Source organism: Centruroides sculpturatus, unplaced genomic scaffold, assembly GCF_000671375.1.
Source record: "Centruroides sculpturatus isolate CEXI.00-Female unplaced genomic scaffold, Cexi_2.0 scaffold774, whole genome shotgun sequence".
Taxonomy (NCBI): Eukaryota; Metazoa; Arthropoda; class Arachnida; order Scorpiones; family Buthidae; genus Centruroides; species Centruroides sculpturatus.
Genome location: NW_019385065.1, coordinates 287,209 through 309,866, shown reverse-complemented (window position 1 = coordinate 309,866; position 22,658 = coordinate 287,209). Strand labels below are relative to the sequence as shown.

At 26.5% G+C, this 22,658-nt stretch overlaps 1 protein-coding gene across 1 annotated transcript in view; it reads right to left on the bottom strand.

Annotated features, from left to right (window-relative positions):
* Nucleotides 1-22,658, bottom strand: part of LOC111634159 (chromodomain-helicase-DNA-binding protein 7-like) — a 188,373-nt gene that overhangs the window by 36,546 nt on the left and 129,169 nt on the right. Inside the window, exons 28-37 of the mRNA XM_023378865.1 lie at nt 20,768-20,868; nt 20,582-20,681; nt 19,173-19,345; nt 17,711-17,835; nt 14,214-14,287; nt 14,087-14,095; nt 7,864-8,072; nt 4,547-4,733; nt 3,593-3,717; nt 801-1,357 (exon numbers count right to left, since the gene is read on the bottom strand). Of these exons, the coding sequence (XP_023234633.1) occupies nt 801-1,357; nt 3,593-3,717; nt 4,547-4,733; nt 7,864-8,072; nt 14,087-14,095; nt 14,214-14,287; nt 17,711-17,835; nt 19,173-19,345; nt 20,582-20,681; nt 20,768-20,868 (1,660 nt within the window). The remainder of the gene's footprint in view (nt 1-800; nt 1,358-3,592; nt 3,718-4,546; nt 4,734-7,863; nt 8,073-14,086; nt 14,096-14,213; nt 14,288-17,710; nt 17,836-19,172; nt 19,346-20,581; nt 20,682-20,767; nt 20,869-22,658) is intronic.

Below are 22,658 nucleotides of genomic sequence, written 5' to 3'. Positions count from 1 at the left end.
TTACATTATTATGTCTAAATTTACAACGATGTAATTAAAAATTTCAAAAATTATTTTTTATAAGAAATTTTTATTTGTCAAGTTTCGATAATGGCGGCACTTTCGGTTTTAACGCCTGGATGATAATTTTCTCGTTTCTTGCTTATCTATCAATGGACATGAAGTCCAATATATTTCACTTTTAGGTTAAATTAATGTATATCAATTAAAAAGAAACAATAAAAATATTCACTTAAAAAAAGTCAGTTATTTTAGATTGTAAACTACAACACGAGTATGAGAGCTATGCAGACTAACCCACTGTCACGTCGTTTAAAGGGGTGGCGCATCTCACCCCACCGAATCAGGTGGTGACAGTACCACCCACAATCGTTCTAGGAAGGGACTCTGACTGAACACGTAGTATTTTCTTTGATAAATAAAATTTATAATTTAATTTTGTAAATTTAAGAGTGCTTCAAATATGACGTTAAAACAGGGTTTTATGTCGTTACAAGTGGGTTTTTTAACATTATCTAGTATAGTAAAATCGTGGGACCGATAAAAATTTGACGTTATATTAGGGTTGTTGTTACATCCGATGTTGTTATAATCGGGTTAAACTGTATATATATAAAGGAAAATTTTTAAATGTAACATATACATTTTTCAATAATATATATAATTTGTTTATATTAAAGTAAAGAATATTGCTTCAAATTTTATCTTATATATAAGGAAATAGTTTTATAACATATTTCTCTGTTTCCTTCTTTATGTTAAATATATGAACTATATATATTTAAAAAAATTTTTAATACCTGAGAATCTTCTAGATTGGGTGCAAGAATTTCCTTGTTTGTTTCTTTTAATGTATTATCAGATTGATCTTCTGTTTCCTTTTCTGCCTCTACTTTTGGTGTATCCTCAAGAATTTCACTTTTTACTTCAGGTATTTCTGCATTTTCAGTTATTTCTAGCTTTTTAACATCATTTTCTTCTGTTTCTATTTCTTTTGTTTTAACTTCTTTATTTTCTTCCTCACATTTTTTTTCTTCTTCTTCTTCTTCTTCTTCTACTATATTGCTTTCTTCATTATTATTTACATTATCTACTTTTGAACTTTCAATTTCCTGTTGATTATCGTCATTTTCTGTCTTAATTTTAACCAAATCTTCCGAAACAGCTTCTGGAACATTTTTATCTTCTGTATTATTTGTTTCAGTTATGACAGTTGAGGACTCTACTTCATCTTTTTCAGGTTCTGTAATCTCTGAAGTTTTATTCATTTCTTCAACCAATTCTTCCTTTTTTTCTTCTTTTATGTCATTTTCACGATCCTCGACTGAATTAACACTTGTTACAGGACTGGTACAACCTAAAAAAAACAATATAAACCCATTAAATATAAATAACAAACAAAAGAAAAATATTTATATAAAAGAAAATTTAATGTGCACTATTATTAAATAAATCAGAAATGACTTTGAAATAATATATACAAGTTCTTTTACATAAATTCTTAACAAAAAAAATCATCACATGAAAAAGACAATTTACTGCTAAAAAAGGCCATCATAATATTTAAAATTAGAATTTACTTAAATAATGCTAAAAATTACATAAACACAGCAGTAACACAGATCTGGAAATCCAAATCTTACTCTGACAAGTTTTCTTTTTACTAGCTTTGGCAAAATTTATTCCACTTGTGTTTGTTTGGAACATGCAGAAACATAAGTTTTGTTCTAGAACAAAGTATGGGTATGGCAATGGAATTCAAATGAAAAGAGTTTAAACAAGATTTTGAATCAGCAAGTTTGATATAACTGAATTTTGGAGAATTGCTTTTGAGAATGATCATGGAGACTCACTTTCAAGAATTTTTTTTTTATATGTTTTATTTATTTCTTGTGCAAAGTGACAAATCTGAGGAATGTGAGAACTGTATTTAAGTTGATAAAATAAGCTGTATTTTTGTTATTATATAAAAATAAATTTGTATGAAGTTAAGAAGAGAACTTGTTGGTACAGTCGACCCCCCTATAAATACGGTCCCTATAATTACGATTCCTATAAAACTACGAAAAAATATACGTATTTTGGAAATGTTGAGTCGGATTAGTGTAGAATCGATTAATTTTATGGAAGAAAACCTTTCAATCAGCCGTAGTCTGTAAACTTGACACGTGTCGGGCTGTGATTGGAACGACTTGTAAGAAATCGGATTCCTAATAAATTGGAACGTATCTATATCTTATAGGGGGGTCGACTGTATTCATTGAAACTGGAAGATAAGTCAACTGAAGAGCTGAACTTAACTAATAAAAAGCCAAAACTACATTCCTATATTTGATGTAATGTGGGTTTGATCAAACCAAACTAGTTCTGTGAATGTGGCACATTATGTGCCAGATCAGAGTGCCAAATGGCAAAAAAACATTTTTGGCTGGAAGTGTATGACAAACTCTACATCTCATTGCAAAAAAATAAAATAATAATAATAATAAATTTGATGGTTTGCTTTAATACAAATGTGTGCCTTTTTTTCTTAAGTTTCAGTACCTATAGTAATAAAAATTCCCTTAACTATCTTCAGTGACCTAGTGCTGCTGTTTTGTGTCATTTGGTAAGTTTTTTGTGATTTATAACAATTCTTTGTAAACAATATTACTTTAAATATTTAGTTATTTAATTAAGCTAGATATCAAAAATTTTAATAAAGTAGTAATTAACAGTAAAACAAAAAAAATACTATAATTTAAAATAATACAAACAAATTAATAACTACCAACTTTTTTAAAAACTAAGCTGATAATATTTAAAATTGGACAAAACAATATACATTCATTAAATATAATGAAAAATTCCAAGATAAATTTTCAATTCATTTTTACACAGTTATTAAAATAAAAAATAAATCAAAATTACAAATAAAACATTGGTTTCAAAACATACATTTGAATGTATACAGGTTATTATATTTTTAATTGGTTAATTATGGTAATCATTTGGTTTGACTATTTTTTGCTACTATTAATAATTAGATATTAAGTAATTTGGTATTAGAGATAGATGTTAGGTGCCATCTCTTATCACAATTAATATTTATAATAATATAAATTTCACTAACTGGTTTATTATTAATACTTAGTGATTTATATATATTTATTATATTAGCTTCATGTTCTTGAATTAATGTTTTCAATATTAGTTATTTATATATAGTTTTCAATTCATATAAGATAATTACTGTATTCTTAAACAATGTAATACAGATGTTCTGATATCCAAATAGACCAAAGTGTTAATAAAATATTTCTGAAAAGTAATCATCTTAGTCCTTATATGATTAGTGAATACAACTATTTATTATTGAATGTATACAATTTAGAGAGATGGAAGTGCCTTCTTTTCAATAAAAAGTTAGAATTTTTGAAGTTATTTTTCAATTGCAACTAATAAAGTTTAAAAATTATCATTTAAATGTTAATTAAAGTGAATTAAAAAATGATTGTAAAAATTTCATATTAATATAAGCATCTATATTTTAAATGCATAAAAAAGTAACAAAGTAAGAAATTATACCATTAAAGTATTAAAAAAAATTTACCAGTTGGTGTTGACACATGACTGCTGTTTTTCTGAGCATTTTTTTCTGATTGTTTTCTTGCAACATCTTTGAATGATAAATCTGGGTCATGTAACAAATGGTAATCCATTCTACTTAAACCATGTCTATAGAAGAAAAATAATTTTAAAAATAAACTTTAACTGGTAACTTTATTAAAAAAACTAACATATTTAGTAAATCCGTAAATAGAAAAAGTCATACAAATATTTTTTAATATTTACTTAATGCAGTCTGAAAAATTCTTTGTAAAATCATAAATCCAACATTATTTTAAAAGTGGCTAATTACAAACAATTTCATCTTTGTCTAGTCAAGTTTTCTTTATTTTAATTTTCATAAATAATAAAACATACAGTAATTTATAAATGTACAAAGCATCATATGATTAATTCTGTATTGATGTTTTTTTTTTATACAAAAAATATCAGAATATACAAACTTAAATTGCAGTCAAGACTATTAATGACTCTTTTTATTAATGTGAACAAAACAAAATCTTCAGAATAAATATTTTTAAAATTTAAACAACAAAACTAAATGATTTTTCATAATGAGATATGTTTAAACATATTCAACTATGAAATTCTTTAAATCGGAATTTACTCATTTAATTTTTTAATAAATAAAGTATGTTTAAGAAACAGCTGAATTTCTTAAGATAAGTATATGCTGAGTTTTTTTAATGTTTTAATTTTGATTTCAGAAATAAGCTAGATTATGTGAGAAATAAGTAAGTTATATTTAGATAAAGTTACAAATGTATAAAGACTCTAAACCTTACTTCAATTAACAATCTTAATTTAATTACTAGCATAAAATTAAGATAGTTTAATTAGTTTAACAAAAATGTTAATTTATTTATAAAACATTTGACTATCATCTCAAAAGTAATAAAATATTCAGTGAAAATATATATAAAATAATAATAATTACCTTGCTGCTCCAATTAGAAGATCTTTATCATGCTTTCCACACTGCCACCAGTCTGGAAGATCCATGGATGGTTGACACAGCTTAAGACGAAGGTCTAATTCTGGATGCGTCATTATCTCTTCACGGATTTTATTTAACAAATCTATCCTCTGCAAACAGCGACTTGCTCTTTCTTCAGAGATTGGTTCTACAATAAGTGGCAATTCTGTAACATTAATAATCCAATCCAAGTAAGTGATTTGTTTTAAATCACTGAATTTGATATTGCTTTTTTTTTTTTTTATGATGATACTCACACTAGCACCTTTTATTTCTAAATTCTACTTGGGAATGAAATAATGTTTAAAAATAGAATATAATTTTCAATATATTTATCTGTTTGTTATATATATCCATAATCACAAAAGCAAGGAATTATGAATTTGTTGAGAATTGTAAAAATACATTTCAGACTTTGACTGAAAAAATGTAAACAACATAGTTTTAATACTATATGCAAGCATGTTTAGATGTTTCTGGTTTCATTTTTACAGTTTTGATGATAAAACACACAATCTGTACTAGAGATACTAAATTTAGCTGATTAAAAGATGACTATACATCACTAATTATCACCTGAAAAATTTATCATTTAATTATTATTATTACCAATTTTATTACAATTTTAACATTTTCCACAAATGAATACATATTATATTATCAAAAACAGTAAAGAGCTATTATAATTTTTGTGTATAGACATTTACTGCTGCAAAGACACTTCAGAACAAAAGATACCCAATTTATCTTTAATATGTTTCTGCTTAGTTACTTATTGTAATCCCTTCAACTTCTCTTTCATTTTAGGGAATAGATAAAGTGTAAAGTTTACAGGATAGAATAAAGGGAGCAAGAAGGTTGGGAAAGCACGGTTATGCCATTATTGATCAGATATTACTGATCAAGAATGACGAATAGAAGCCAGAGTGGAAGTTGTAAACTATCAGGGTTGCCCTATGATAAAATCAGATTTTTATCGTACCTCTTGTGTATTATTTACACACTAAAAAGTACATATGGTGATAAAACATTTGAAAATACACTTTATCAAAGATTGAGTTATTATAGTAAAGCTAGTAAAGTCATCAGTTATTATAATAAAATGCTGCCAATCAATTTGTTTCAAGCCAAACATGCCAAGACCTCCTGGAAAAACTTAATGAGAATAATGAAACATAATTGTTTAATTTTAATAAAAAATGGAAAAGGTACAAAATAAAAAATTAAATTTTATGAGAATTCAAAATTTCAAAAACTATTTGTCTGTTGCTGTTTTCACATTAACAATGACCATTTTGGACTGGTTCTTGATCTAAGGTAAGAAATAGCAGCTTCCATAAAGCAGCTTCATTAATGACTCAATCATTTATCTAATCAATTGATATCAAACAGAAGTTAGTAATTTAGTAATTCATTAAACAAAATTCTACTGTGTATGTCTGGTTAATATTGTTTGATACAAGCCCTTGTCCCAACTCAATCATGTAGAGAGAGATAGATCAGAATAAATTAGTTGCAAATATTATTATTACTCCACAAATAACTTGAACTGACTAATCATAAAGCTATTGTCTTCCTTCAGGAAAACAAGGGACTTCACACAGATAAAATTTTCCAACTAAGGCTATGTATACTATCTCCATACTCCTCAGACATTTCATTACTAGATAATTGTACTTGCAATTAAAGGAAAAAATTTGAAAATGAAACCAAATCAAATATGCTTAAGTTCTTTTTATGAATATAATTTTATTTTTAAAAATTGTAAAAACTTCCATGATCACTTGATATAAAGCATAAGAATTAAAATTAATCTGTTTCAAAACAAAATTGATGCCTATAACAATTTAAGTTTTGTATTTTTACTCGAACACACTAATACTGTACAACCCAAATTATTCAAATTAATTAGGACTAAAGTAGTTTGGATAAACAAAAGTTTGAATAATCAAATACCAAGATATACAGTACATTCTTAAAAATATTTACATAGATGTAGCATGCCAGAATAATAAAATAATCACAAATGAGTGTTATAGAGTAACACTATAAGCTATTATTTCTTTTAATAAATATATTGTCCTTATCATCTATCAGCTGATAGATGACTTATGTATTTAGCATATCAGCTAATAGATGATTGCTTTGTTGAGCAGCTGTAGCACTTTGTCCCATCTCCTTTAAATTCAAGATACTTTTTAACATTTAGTATAAAGTCTTAAGTATATTGTTCACAGAAAAGAACAGTTTATCCACATATTTTTAATATCTTGTAAAATAATAGGTATGCAAGAAACATTTTTGAAACAATAAGAGTTTTTAGACTTTGCAATCAACAGCAACATCATTACATGAGTATCAGTGATATTTGTACAGGTATACCTCGGGTTACGTCATTTTGAGTTAAATTGTTCTTGATTATATGTCGTTTGTCAAAAAAAAAAAAAAAAATAAAAATCAAGTTTAAGTCATTTTATTTGACGTTATGTCTGTCCACCACAAATATTGAAGTCGTAATATCACTAGAAAAGCATTAAAGCACATAAAATCATATTAAAATATGTACATTNTTGTAAAAAAAAAAAAAAAAAAAATCAAGTTTAAATCATTTTATTCAACTTTATGTCTGTCCACCACAAATATTGAAGTTGTAATATCACTAGAAAAGTGTTAAAAGCACATAAAAATCATATTAAAATATGTACATTTACAGTAAATGTTAATATAATCATCATAAATCCTAGAGAATAAAACATGAAAACATCTGTGACTTTGTGTTGTCATCTTATTTAGCAATCTTTAAGAGTTCAATATTGGCGTTTTCCATGGTAGTTCCAATATCTACCATTTGGTGTCGTTGTCAGCGCCACTCAATATTGATAAATTTAACATAAATTAGTTTATTTTCTACTATCACAAAATAATTTTGATGTATTTGTTATTTAACCTTACAGAATCATCTTATTTTATAATGTCTTAGAGCAAATCACATTCACAAATAGAGTCCACAATGTATTATAAACATCACCAAATTGTAAACATGTACGTATGTACATGTATTTGTAAATTTAGATAAATTTTAGTTTTTAATATATATAGTACAGAAAAAAAGTAATTTGTTTGTAAGCTTAAAATAGATTCTTATTAACCATATATTATTAAAAATGCAAAGACAAACTTTTAAACATTTATTTAATAAGAATGTTTTATAAAAGGTAACTCAAACTATAATTAATTTTTGCAGTTTTATATTTATATTATTAAAATAAATTATTTACCTTCATCATCTGTAAGTTTTCTTCCACATACTCTCTTACACATGCCATAAAAAGCAATAAAATATTCAGTTAAAGTCTCATCATATTTTCTATCCAAACGAGCAATGGCTCTGAAACGATTCCAATTATAAGTTCCCTTTTTATGGTCATACTCAACACCAAATGTAGAAACTGTCCTATAAAAGTCTGCTTCTTCTCTTCTTGACCACCTTCATGGATAAAATTTGTGGGGGAAAAAAAATGGAAGAAAATAATAATTTCATTTATTTTATTTTTAATTCTATATACTTTTTTAATCTTAAAAGATTTTCAGTTCTCCAAGGTGAATGCTTTCAAAGAGATTCAAGTTTTATTATATTTTTCATCATAATATAACAGAAAAAAATAAAATTCTATAAAATCATAAGCGAATTGAAGGAATACAGAATTATAACAAATAAAAACTTATACAATTTTTTTATTGATATTAACATATAGTATAGAAAATGAGGCACTAAAAAGAATAACTACAAACTTAGTATTAATTAATGTGATTTAAATATGAATGATATTTGCGAGATTATAAATTTAATACTGATGAAGAAAGAGTTGGTATATTATTTAACTATTAGTAACTTATGTCTATTTCTGATAATTATGAAAAATATGTGTTTATTTTATAACCAATAAATAGAATAAGAAAGCACAACTAAATTTTTTTTAAACAGAAAAATTAAAAATAATTTTCTATGTGATTATTGATTTTATATATTTATTTCATATTACTTTTACTCATTCACTTTATTTGTCACACAACAAATGTTTTAAAATATTAAAAAATATCATCTTTCCATTAAAAAATGATTGCAAGATATTAATTATATTTATACCATAATATTTCTATATACAGAGATTTTAGTTTTTATTTTATTCTAGAAATAGACAATAACATGGAAAGTAAATGAATATCAGATAAGATAATCTATTAAATTTTCATTAGCCTTTCTTACAGTAATTAAAGAAATTAACTATAAAACCAATTTTTCATTCTAGACAAGCAAGAAAGAAAGATTTCTATCTTAAATTAGGCTTAATTAGATAATTTTTAATTTATTATGAGTGGATATAGTCTAAAAATAAGGTTACATTAGCTCTAAACTATTAATACATTTAAAAGATATATTGTATTGTGTAAGCATTCAAAGTTAACTGGTAATAAATGAATATGCTTAATTTAAGCCCAAACTTTTTTCAGAATCAGTAATTTCCAATTTTTTTTTTATTTGTGTAGATATACCCTTTCTAACAATATATTTTATAGATCCTTAAATTAATAACATTTGTAATTGACTATAAAATTTACTAAGAACAATGACAAATACAAATGAATTTAAATAAGAAAGACTTATTTACACAGAAATGTGCATAAAATGTTTCTTATTTATACGTGTAATTATAAATATTGAGAGAAACAATGGAATTTAACACGTTAAACTTTCATAGAAAAAAATATTTGAGTATTATTGAGATTTTTGCACACTTTGTATTAGAACAACAATAAACTTTCAAATATCTGAAAATGGATTTTTGTAAATAAGCAGAAAATACACTGCATGACTATAGGATTATTGCTATGGAAGTTTAGCAGAAAGAGTTTAAAATCTCAAAGGAATGAAACAGAATTTCTTACAAGTTAAAAATTCTATATAAGAAAAAAACTATTGATATTAAAAATGTAGAGTGATATTACTATAAATACAGAAGTTCATAGTATCTTAATCAGATCATTTAATTTAATATGATGATGAGATTTTTTCTACTGCTAACTCTAAAAATGATATTCAATAATTATTCACTATATGTATGATAAATTTTATACAAAATGTTAAGAAATACTAATTTTACACAAAAAGTAAAAATACAGTCATCTGTTTTTAATTACCTACATTGGTTTAATATTGTGCTCTTAACACAATTTTTTTAAAAATTTACCTTGAATTTATTTTAGCTCTTCTTTTGTAGAAATACTATAATTTATCTTGCTAATTCTAAATATGAATATAAGCACTGTATATTTGTTTTATTAAAAATAATGTGGACCCATAACAAAGTATATTTAATAAATAAGATAAACTATCTTCAGTGTTAAAGATGACTTAAAAGACACATTTTTTGCTAACATAAGAGTTTTATTTGCAAGCATTTCTGATAATTAACATGATGATAATATGTTAATTGAAAGTGTTTACAAATAAACTATTGTGTAAAAAATATGTCTTTTAAGTCATCTTTAACACTGAAGACAGCTTATTTTATATATTATTTGATTTATATTTTATACATTTTAAATTTGTTTAAAAATGTAATCTTTAAATGAAATGCTCATTTTTTTCTACACTATATTTATTATAAACAAGCATTTATACTCCATCACTGTTATAATTCTGTATACACAAGTTTCTAATAAAATTTGAAATATTTTATGAAATTAATGATGAGAAAATTAGCAAATTAAATTATTTTTCTAACAAACAATATTGAGTTTAGTTTGTAACAGAAATTTTAAATAAAACATAATAAATAATATGCAGCATATAGGAAAGTCAAAAACAAATAAAATGTGTAAAAAAAAGTTATGAAAGACATTTCTTAATAATGAAATGACAAGATTCATTGGCTGAAAAAATTTCAGATTTATGATTTAACAATGCATTTACAGAACAATTTTTAAAATTTAAAAACAACAATTTATGTAAATTTCTGATAATCCTATACTAATTATTATAGTAATTTATCAAATTTAAACAACATTAAAATGTTATTATTCCATTTTAAATCACAAATAACTCACAATCCAAGAAGCCATGCAAAATATCTTTAAATTACAACTAACAATCAAATTAGTTAAAGAACATACAAACAAAAAACTGAAAATAATTCAAAAAATTTTATAAAACTATTTTCAAAGCAATTGATTAGAAAAGTCCAATTATAAACAAATTTATTTGCAAAATAATTATTTTTGACTTCTATAAATTTGTTTTTTTTTAGTTAATTTCAATTTTTATAAATAAAACAAAACTGTAAATTGTAAATACATACTGATATTTATAAAAATTGATTAAGTAATACAACTTACAAATTAGTTTGTTGGTCTATTAACTGATTTTGTTAAATAATAATTATTCATATTATCATTTTTATAATAAGTGCCTTTTCTTAATTTCTACCACAAATATAATTTGTATATTAATATTAAAACATTAGTTTTCAGTAATTACTTATAATCAGTGCAGTGCAGCAAATTTCATTTATTTAATAAAAATGTATAATAAATAAATTTCTCACAATAAGGCAAAAATAACACTATTCATAAAATATATGTACTGTAAAAATATACAATTTGATAAAATGTACTAGATATTATTTAAAACATATTTATAATTTAGAGAATTTGACTCCTTTAAATTTCATTTAAAATGGCCGATGGTGTTATTCAAATTAAAAATACATAGAAGAAATTAAAATGTCTTCACTATTTCATAATGTCCAATCATTGGGACACAAATAACCTTCCTTTACAGAGATGACTTTTTATTAGAGGCTATGCCTCAGTAAAATTATATAAAACATTATATACTGTCCATTACATAAATGTCTTCTGGTGATAAGTCAACAATTAAAAAGACATAATTTCAATTAACATGGCTGTTTTCCATGATCTTACAGAGGTACAGCATCAAACAAAAGGTTTTCTGTGTAAAGGAAACTATATTCCTAGTGATCGGACATTATGGAAGTGTGAAGAAGATAGTTTTTTTTTTTCATGTAATTTTAATTTCATTCTTATTATTCAAACTGAACAAAGCACTTCATTCTAGAAATCCAAAGGACAATTTATTAAGCATTTCTGACTTTTCTCATTATCAAAACTCAAAATTAAAACACAATATTTTTGGCATAAGAATAAAAAGTTTATTCTTATTGCCAAAAATATTTGTCCATAAAACAGGAAAATAAATTAAATTGTCCTTTTAAAGTTTTTAGTTAAATGTTAAAGACTTGATTTAATTTTTTTTTACCATTGTAATTCAAATTATTTTATTATACAATTTTTTAAATTACATTATGTTATATTTTCTTATATAACAAAAGACTGATTTATAAAACTAATGTTTTGGTAATTTGATTTGTAACACTAAACAAAGTGTTCAGATAGTTGATCATTATTTGGCATTAATATTCTTAATACAGTAGAGTGTTGTTTATCTGAATCAATTGGGGACTGGGGTTGTTTGGATAACTTATTTTTCGGATAACCGATTATGTATGAAAAAATATATTAACCTATCCCACGTTGAAATTTTTCTCCATTGCGTGTCGCTTCTCATAGAATTTTCGTCGTAGTTAAGCCTAATGTAAACTTTTTAAAATAATAATCGTGGCTATTGTATCGTTAAAAATTATTTCTTTATTTTTTACAAACAAAATAAATATATTGAAAAATATAAAAAACCAAAAAACTATACTTTAGAACAGTGATTCTCAAACTTTTTCGATCCACCGCCCCCTTTGTTCCATAAAGTTATACCCAACTCCCCCTAACCCATTTTCTCTTGTATGAGAAAAGGATTGGAAATATTCTTAGGAAAACTTTTCTATGAATCTCACACTTTGTGCCCTTACTGTACATTGTTCTCATCATCTGGAAACCATTAAATGCAATGTTTCCTCTTATCAGCCCCAATTTTGCCTTTGGTCACCGTTCAATACCCTGCCTCTATCATAGATCTATTCATCGCGCCAGAAGGGGGCGTTATTGCTTACTTTGAGAAACGCTGAGCTAAAATAAAAGTCAATGTGTTAGAAATATTCAAGTTGTGACCTTCAATAAAAAATAAAAAATATATAAAATGTCAACATTTTATATATATTCCGTCGAATTTTTATATATAGAATTTGTCTGCCGTCGCCCCTCTATATTTCCTTAACGCCCCCCAATTCTCTTTGAGCCTTCTACTGCCCCCCTGAAAGCCTCCAGCGCCCACAAGGGGGCGTTATCGCCCACTTTGAGAAACGCTGCTTTAGAAGTTGATCTAGTATCAAAAATGTTCGATTCAGCACTACACACAGTCCTCAGAAAAACACCAGACAAAACTGCCAGTGCTGCCAGCTAAAACACACACACACCAACAAAAGAACATTGGAGTAGCCAAAGATATAGCCAAAGATTGCAGTGCCACAGCACTAGCGAAAATTTAAATTTGCCGACTGGAATGCTTTTGGTTAACCGACTTTCGGATAAACGACGCTCTACTGTATTTATTTTAAAATATTTAATGAGGAAAATAATTGTAGTAATGAAGGAAAGTAATTGAAAATTAAGATATAAATATAACTAAAGCCCAATTTTTAGAAAGATATATGTAAAATTGTAAAAAATATCATTATTAAATTTAAATTTTGAAATATTTAATATCATTAATAAGTAAACTTTTAAAAAATTGCAATAGTATTTAACTTCAAGAACTATAATTTGAACAATTCTAAATTTTCAGGACTAAATGTAAAAATAACAGAATTTAATTTTAGAATAAAGTTTTAAAATTCAGGTATATGCTAATTTTTTAAACTAATGCATAAAATAATAATATAAAGCAAAAACTAGCAATGTCAAATACATTATGTATTTTATCATTACATAAAGAATTATATCATTTAGTATATATATTATCTTTTAAAAAGTATAGAAATGTATAAATTCAGTTTTCTGGAATGATATATAAATAAGTAAGTAAAGTTTTCTGGAATGAAGATAAATAAGTATTGTTATATTTCTATTGAAAAAAATACTTGAAGATCAAAATATAGCTAATATTTGAATGCTTGAATATATATGCTTCCATCATAAGTATATTATTATTTTCAATAAACTTATTAAAAAAGAAAAATTTATAAAACACTAAAGATTAGCAATTATTAAATTACAAAAGTATATTTTATATAAACAGATAATACAGTTTTATATCTGAATATGAATTTTATATATTAAATTTATATGCTTTGTAAAATGCAAAAGAAAAATTGGTAAATTTCTTAAATTTCAAATGCTTTGAAAATTTTAAAATAATCAGTTAAGAGATTAATTTTAAAATTTTAGGATAAAAATATCACACAAACACACACACAAAATATATATAAATATATAAAAATATATTTATATACAATATATAGTATGTTTTACCTTTTCTGTCTGCCAAAAGCAAGCAGGCAGAATAATGAAGAAAGTTTTCAATTAAAATCATATTAAATATATAAAATGTAAATGCATTTGAATAATTGTATCATTTAAAAATTGTTATGCAATTTACCGTTGCTGCAATTCTTTCTTTTTCATTTCTCTTTCTTTTATAGCTGCTTCAAACTTTTCACGTCGTTCAATTCTCTGGAAAAAAAAAAATAGTACAGTGATTTAGTATATTTCATTTATTAATTTATAACTTATTGTTTTTTAAGAATTAACAATTTTTTATTATCAGAGATACTTTCTTAAGATTATAAATATGAATTTAATAATACTTTGTTTATATATTTTTATATTTTATTCAAGTAAGATATATATTTACTAGTTTCTTCTGTAATGTGGTTTTATACAATAAACACATTTTTCAACATCTTATCTTTCAAGACAAGTGTTTTATAGTCTACTTGTTTGTTATGAATCTTGAGAATTATAATCATAATTTTCAAAAGATATACATAATTTTAATTTTAACCCTCCAATAAAAATATTTTGATTGTCAGTGGCTTTATGCAATTAAATTTTATTACAAACTAGCTACATTTAATCTAAATTTAAGTGTAAAATTAAAAAAAACTAATTACATTTTGAAAGTAAACTTAACACTAATATTGAGAAATTGTAAATTCCATTTAACTTTCTTTTTAAAAAATTTCAATGATCTCTCTCTTACTTGATAGTTGATAAAAATATACAGTGGTACCTCAGGATACAAATGCCCCAGGATACGACATGAAATTCGAACATATTTTTGTTCCACGAAACGAACAAAAACTCACCCTACGACGTTACATTAGTTCGCAGCGCCATTTTTTATTCACTTCTGTTCATCAATCTCAGTCCCGTGTTTGCTTTGTCGTGGAAGGATCTCGCTCGATAAAGGAAATCTTGAGGTATTATCAGAAAGTGACTGATTTTATTGAAAAACATCCCGAAAAGATTCACACTGGCCGTATTGCTGCTCAGAGTAACGACATTTGCCTAAGTCATTTTAGAAACATTTTAAAAAGTAGGCAAAGCCAAACCTCTTTTGATACATATTTTACCAAGTGACCTCTATCTGGTGGAAGTGAAGGAAAAAAAGCAAAAAGCAGTAAATAAAAATAAAAATTATATATATATATATAAAACAACACTAATTTTTTTAAAATCTTTTCTAAGTTATTTTTAAGTTATTGTTACATTATGTTATGTAAGTTAAGTTTTAGTATCATTTCCCTTCTCCCTCTCCTCCGCCACCAGTTTACACCTCCACCGTTGTCTATCCTCAAAAGTAAAGTGCAAATAAAATTACATTTTTTTAAAATCAATTATCATTCTATTATGGTTATTTATACATTTACAACTACAAAACACATTTTTCAGTGTTTTCCTTACTATAATTATTATTATTTTTTTAATGTACTACTTACAAGGAGACCCTACAGCTTTGGGGAAATGGATTTTGATGATCTTTGGTGTAGAGATAGTACACCATGTGAGTGTACTACCTGTAAAATACTAAAGTGCAATACACAAATACAATCGAGAAAAACGAACTTAAAGTTCTGTGTGTAGCGTCTTTGTAATCCAAACGTTAATTTTGGTAGACGATCGAACCGATCAACTGATAATTATTGATAATAATAATTTAAAACAGAAAACTATTGAACAAATTAATAACATATATTACATCAAATTAAACAACAACCCATACGAAGATATAAAAAAGGATCTAACAAATATGGTCAAAAACATGTACCTTAATAATAATATAAGTGAAAACAATAAAAATTATATCCTTAATTTCAAAAACAATAGAACCCCCAAACTAAATATAAGATTAAAAACCCACAAAAAAGAAGAAAAATTCAGACCTTTAGTAGATTTTAGTACTACTAGTGTTCAGTCTTAGGGTCAGAGTCCACTTCCTAGAACAACTGTGGGTGATACTCTCACCACCTGACTTCGGTTTGCCTGTTTGTAGTGAGAGTCACCATTTTGTATTTTATTTTGACTCAGTTCTCGGTCCCGAGTACCTAAAAGTCTGGTTTTTTTATGCGTGCATGATTTGGGCACCTAATACTCTGTGCCAAATTGCAACTCCTGACATGTACTCCTTCATATCTTTAAGCTGGTAAACAGCAGGCAGTACAATTTTATAAACAAGACATAGTCTTGTCAATAAACTTCTTGTGTTCTAACAGCCACATTATTTTCTTGATCTAGCTCAGCAGATTCTTCTCTTTTCAAAATTATAGTAGTATCTGATGGCAAAAGCATATTGAAGGAAGTGCATTGTATATTATAATATTTTTCCCCTCCCACAATAAAACTATTGTTTGTATTTTTCTAATTTTTTAAAAAATATTGCTGTAATCTAAAAATATTGTTATAGAGGAAGTCGAGAGAACACTAGCACCAATTTTCCAGCCTGTATCATCTTGAACAAAATGTCGTACCCCCTATGCTTCTGCTGCCTGATGACAACTCCCAGTTGCAGAACCACCAAGAAGAAAAACAGACTTGCGGAGAACTGAAGATAATTACCCAGTTTGTTTCCATTGTGGACATCCAGGATATGTTGTACATTATTGTTGAGAATAGAGGCAATTTTTTGATGCTTATCATGCTAATAGAGAAATGCAAGCTGAATAGTAGTCCAGTCAACCTTTCACTGAAGACTATGCTCACCAAACGGGGTCTCAAAGTTTCTCACTGTATGTTGGGGAGGAGAGAGGACATTCACCGACCTGCCAATGCATTCGATCGCCATCACCATATCGATATCCTAGTCAATCTCCCAGTCGCAGGGCAGAGGAAAACTAAGCAGAGCGACCTTCCTTGGAGGTAAGGCCACTCGCAAAGAAAATCCTCCCCAGATGTTGCGGAATTATGTGGACATTAGTATAGATAATCAACCTGTGTGTGCCCTCATCAATTCTGGAGTGTCTTTCTCTGTAATCTCCAAGGCATATCATCAGCAATTGCGGAAAACCATGCTTGCCGATATAAAGGGCATCATACTGAAGGTTGCAGATGGAAATTACATACATGCAGCCAAAAAGTGTGTAGTTTGAATTAACATAAATGGCCGTACGAACCATTTGAGTTTGTAGTTTTGCAGCACTCAGTCATAATGTTATCCTCGGTTGGGATTTCATGGAAGCATCTCAAGCCGTGATAGATTGTGATCATTCTGCCCTTCTCTTGGAAGAAGAACCTCAAAAAGATGGGAAGGAGACAGAAATCCTAACTAAATCTTTCCGCTTATACACTTATGAGGCCCAAGAAATAGCTAGATTCCTTGTCAACGAAATCCTGTTGAAGCAATATCATTTACATATGATGACAATGCCCTCATGCTATAAAATCATGAGCTCTCATGTTAAGGGGCAGTTTTTCTTGTACTATGGGTGAATAAACATCCCTTTGTGTTTACTAAAGACTTGTTATTGCGGTTCACCATTCATCTACGCAACAATATACTAAATGCAAATCTTATAAAGATAAAAATTAAAAGTTTTAAATTTAAGAATTAATACTAGTATTTACATTATTTTTTGAATATATTATGAAATTACTTACCCTAGCCTTTTGTGCCAATTTTAATTCTTGTTTTTTATGACTCCTCTGATATCCTGTTATAATCCGCCTCAATCGCGTATTTAAATCAGTTGGTGATGGAAATGGTAATTTTCCAATTTCATAATCTTAAAAGAAAAATTACAGTTACTGAAACATTGAAATAATGTTTTTAATTACAAAACATACAAAATACTTTTATTAAAAATACATCCTATTCATCTTCAACTGTAGTTTTAAAACTATTTCATCATCAAATAAATATTTGAAGAATTTATAAAATTTATTTTTTTATTTCATTATATGAAATTTATTTCATGTAATTACATGAAATAAAAAAGTACGAATTTGGAAAAGTTCTTAAAAACTTATAAAATACAATAATTAATGCTTAAAATAATCTTATTGGTAAGAAATTGAAAGGTAGCACTACAATCTCCCTAATGGTTCTAAGCAACTGGCAGATTGTAGTCTAAATCCAGACCATATGATGGTTTTCACCTGACTGCAAACCAATTGCAAGTTTCCAAACTGTCCTGTTTTTTCATTTAGCTTTCTTCCACACGAAATGTAAGTATAGGAGCAATACAAGATCAATGTCATTTGGAACAATGCATCCAAATCACATCATATAAACCAGATTTCACAGCAATAGTTAGAGAAAGAAGTGCAATTTCACTCATTAATTATAAAGAATAAATTGACTTAATAAATAGATAGCAGCTTGTATATCTGTGAGACAGCAGTTTGACCAACAAATCCTCTCTCTTTCCACCAGTTTAACAGATGAGAGAATATGATCTGGATCAGCAGTATGCTTGCCAGTTCTGTATTTAGACCTTGCCACAAATTAGTGAATAGGGCTGCCCTAAAGGATCTCAAGCATAGTCAATACAGAATGTGGACATCAATAAACTCTTGCAATTTCTGCCATTTGGCAAAAGAATTTACGTATCCATAAAATAATTATTAAAAAATGTTACTTTAAAATCATGACACGGTTTATAAAAGTTATTTCTTATCTTTCTTTCCTGTTAAATAATTGTTCAACTATTTACAATTCTTGCTAGCCTTGTATTTAACAAATTTTATCAGATATGACATTAATTATCCTCATAAGAGAAATCATCCTTGGATAACCTATATAACCTATATAAATTTAAATGATAATTTGATATAATTTAAATATTGAAATGATGGAAGTATCAAAAATTCAGTTACTTCAATTAACATAATTATGATCTAATCATTTCACTTAAACATCACATTGGATCAAAATGAAAAAAAAAATTCTGAACAAAAATAGAGAGATGTAAAAACTGTACTGATTGATTCCTTGCAATTCAGCATTTAAATGTTTTACAATACAAACAATTAGTTAAACTAATGATTATTTCATAAATTTCTCATTAAAAATAATTACTTTAACCATTGAAACATCTAAAAATTTTCATATATCACTTACTTGTATCTTGAGCATTGAAGGAAGATACTTCTTCAGATCCAGAAAATTTTGATGGAAGACTGTCATTTGTAGAAACGGCAGGAGATTCGGGAAATTCTTCTTCCATTTCTTTCTCAAATTTGAAGTCATTTAAATATTTATTGGATGGTGGATCATCTAAATAATCATCCATTCTATAAAAAAAATTATTATTTTTATTTTTAATAGTCTTCAACATTTTCAATCTTAATTATAATCTAAAAAAACATTAAATTATTTTCAATTTTATTTAATTCTTACACACCAAAAAACAATACTGAAAAAAACACATTTTAATCCCTTATATTTAAAGCTTAAAATAGAGGAAATTTTCTAATTAACAAGTTTGAGGAAATCAATATTTTGAGTGTTTGATATAAGGAGAATCCTATGTATGGAGAATAACAACAAATAATCAGTTGATTTAAAATTGTATAATACATTTATAAACAAACTTTCTAATAAAGCAGGAAGAAACTAAGAATGTATGTTACTTGTTTAATTTCTTCACACTTCCATTATAAACCATTTATAATGGCACAGCAGGCTATTGTACTACACATGTTACAATGTTGCCAGAAATCAGCTAAGGTTCATGCAAACACCAAGAAGTTGCAAAGAAACCTATTTTGTTGCAAAGGAAAGCTAACCCTAAAATTTCAGCTTTTAATATCAGAAATCTGAAGATAAGGGATAAAAATTTGGAAATAAGTGTTTTTAATAGCAAAAATATTGTAACATTAATATAAAAAAAACTATTAAAAATTTTCCCCAGATGACAAGAAACTTTGGGATTTGGCAATTTGGCCTGTATCTATTTGAAACCACCTATAATTGTTGAAAATACTGATGCTTGTAACTGGAACTACAGTTCTCAGCCTCTTCTCAAATGGGTATTTTCAATACAGTTTCGCTTCAACATTGATAGTAGGAGTTTGAAATAAAGGAAATTTTACCAGAAAATTTTGAAGTTTGTTCATTATACAGCATACTAAATCCCATAAGTTTGTAATACTGCATTTTCTGGGGATTGTCAGTTGTTCACTGTAGAGAGAAGTTCACTATAGGAAGAATTTGGAGTTAGAGAATTTCCTGTATAAATGTCTAAAAATCTAGTGTAATTTTTTGAAAGTGATTTTTTAATCACAATTATATATAGTATACTGTCTATAAAATGATTTTTTTGAATTATTAACATATTAATCAAAATTCATAGAAAGTGATATTTAAATAAACATATAAGCTTAACATTTAGTAAATACATTGAATCAAAATGTTAACTATTTTAATATGCAGCAGAAAAAAATAAATAGATTAAATTTATCTTAAATTTCACTAAAATTGACAGAACACATAAGCAGTGTTAAGAGAATACTTGATTAAAAGCTTACACATTCAGTTCAGCTAGAAGAGCTGCATGATCTGGTGGACCACATCTTGCTAAGAAACACAATGAAGGATCATGTCTCATTACATTATAACGTTCATAACCTAAAAATTTCAAAAAACAAAAATGTATTAATTTAATTATAATGGAAAAATTAATTGTGTCATTAAGAAATTTTGGCAGTTTTTACCATGTTTATAAACTCCAATCAAGAGAGATTTATCAGCTTCTGGATCCCACCAGATGGCAGGTGGCTCTCCATCAGCACATGGTGAAGGTAAATGTATCTCTCTATAGATAAATTAGAAGTAAAAATAAAAAAATTAAAATAGTTATTTCTAGTGTATTTGCTCTGAATATAAATACCTAATCATCATTGAAATATGCATTATTATTGAATGTAATTATTTTACACAAATTATATTAAAAAACAACAACAAATTTAGTAGCTCAGTTATATTCATTAATAATGTATATTTCAACCATGATTAAATACAGTAGTACCTCAAAATACAAACGCTTCAGCATACGAAATTTTCAGGATACGACATGAAATTAGAACATATTTTTGCTCCACGGTACAAATAAAAACTCACCATATGACGTTACATTAGTTCGCAGCGCCACCGCCATGATCACGTGTTCTTCTGTTCATCGGTCTCAGTCCACATGTTTGCTTCATCATGGAAGGATCTCGCTTGATAAAGGAAATCTTGAGGTAATATCAGAAAGTGACCAATTTTATTGAAAAGAAACATCCTGAAAAGATTCACACTGGCCATATTGCTGCTCAGTTTAATGATATTTGCCTAAGTCATTTTAGAAACATTTTAAAAAGTAGGCAAAGCCAAACCTCTTTGGAAAGATATTTTACTAAGCGACCTCTATCCAGTGAAAGTGCTGGAGGAAGTGAAGGAAGCAGTGAAAAAGCAGTGAATAAAAATTAAAAAAATATATATGTATAAAACAACACTAATTTTTTTTATCTTTTCTAAGTTATTTTTAAGTTATTGTTACATTATGTTATGTAAGTTAAGTTTTAGTATCATTTCCCTTCTCCCTCTCCTCCACCACCAGTTTACACCTCTACCATCATCTATCCTCAAAGGTAAAGTGCAAATAAAACTACATTTTTTTTTTTAACCAATTATTATTTTATTATGGTTATTTATACATTTACAACTACAAAATGCATTTTTCAGTGTTTTCCTTACTAAAGTTATTTTTTTTCAATGTACTACTTAACTTTAATTTGAGTGTTTTTCATGTTGGAATGGATTATTTGGTTTTACATGTAATCATATGGGAAAAAATGATTCACCTTACGACATATTCATGATATGATCTCAGTTTAGGAATGGATTAATTTCGTATCCTGAGGTACAGTACTACTGTATTTAAATCCAGAGTAATTATTTATAGTGCAATATATAACTATTTTAAAATAATATAATTATATTAATATACATTTAAACAAATACAATATATAACTAGTTTTATATATTATATAAAAATCTAGAAACTTCCTCTTCCTGTTCAAATATACATTCAGTGTTGTATTTAGGTAACATTCTCATTCTTGGTTATTTGCTTTATATGGTCATTAAATTTACCAAAATCAAAGTGCCCATTCAAGTATTTGGCTAACTATTTTTTGCAAACTACATGTCACTTATAGCAATAATCTAAACTAGTCATATTACATGAACATGGCTCAGTAATTATAATGAATTTTCATTATGATGATCTGTCCAATTTATCACTATTAATATTAACACAGTTATTTAGATCACCAAAATAACTTATTCATTTTAATATCATTGAAACCACAGTGGTATCTCATATTTTGAACATTTAACTTTGAATACTTCATAATTTGAACATTAAATTCAACAGAAATTTGGTCCAGTTCAAAAGATGCTTCAAAGTTTGAACCACATGCACAGTGAAAAAATGCATTCAAAGCATAAATTCCATCTGTTGTGTACCCAAGTCATCTCTCACTTTCACTCCTGTGTTACATTCATATATTTTCAATGCTTTTTTTGCCTTATTTTTGGTGTGTTAGGTTATATATATTG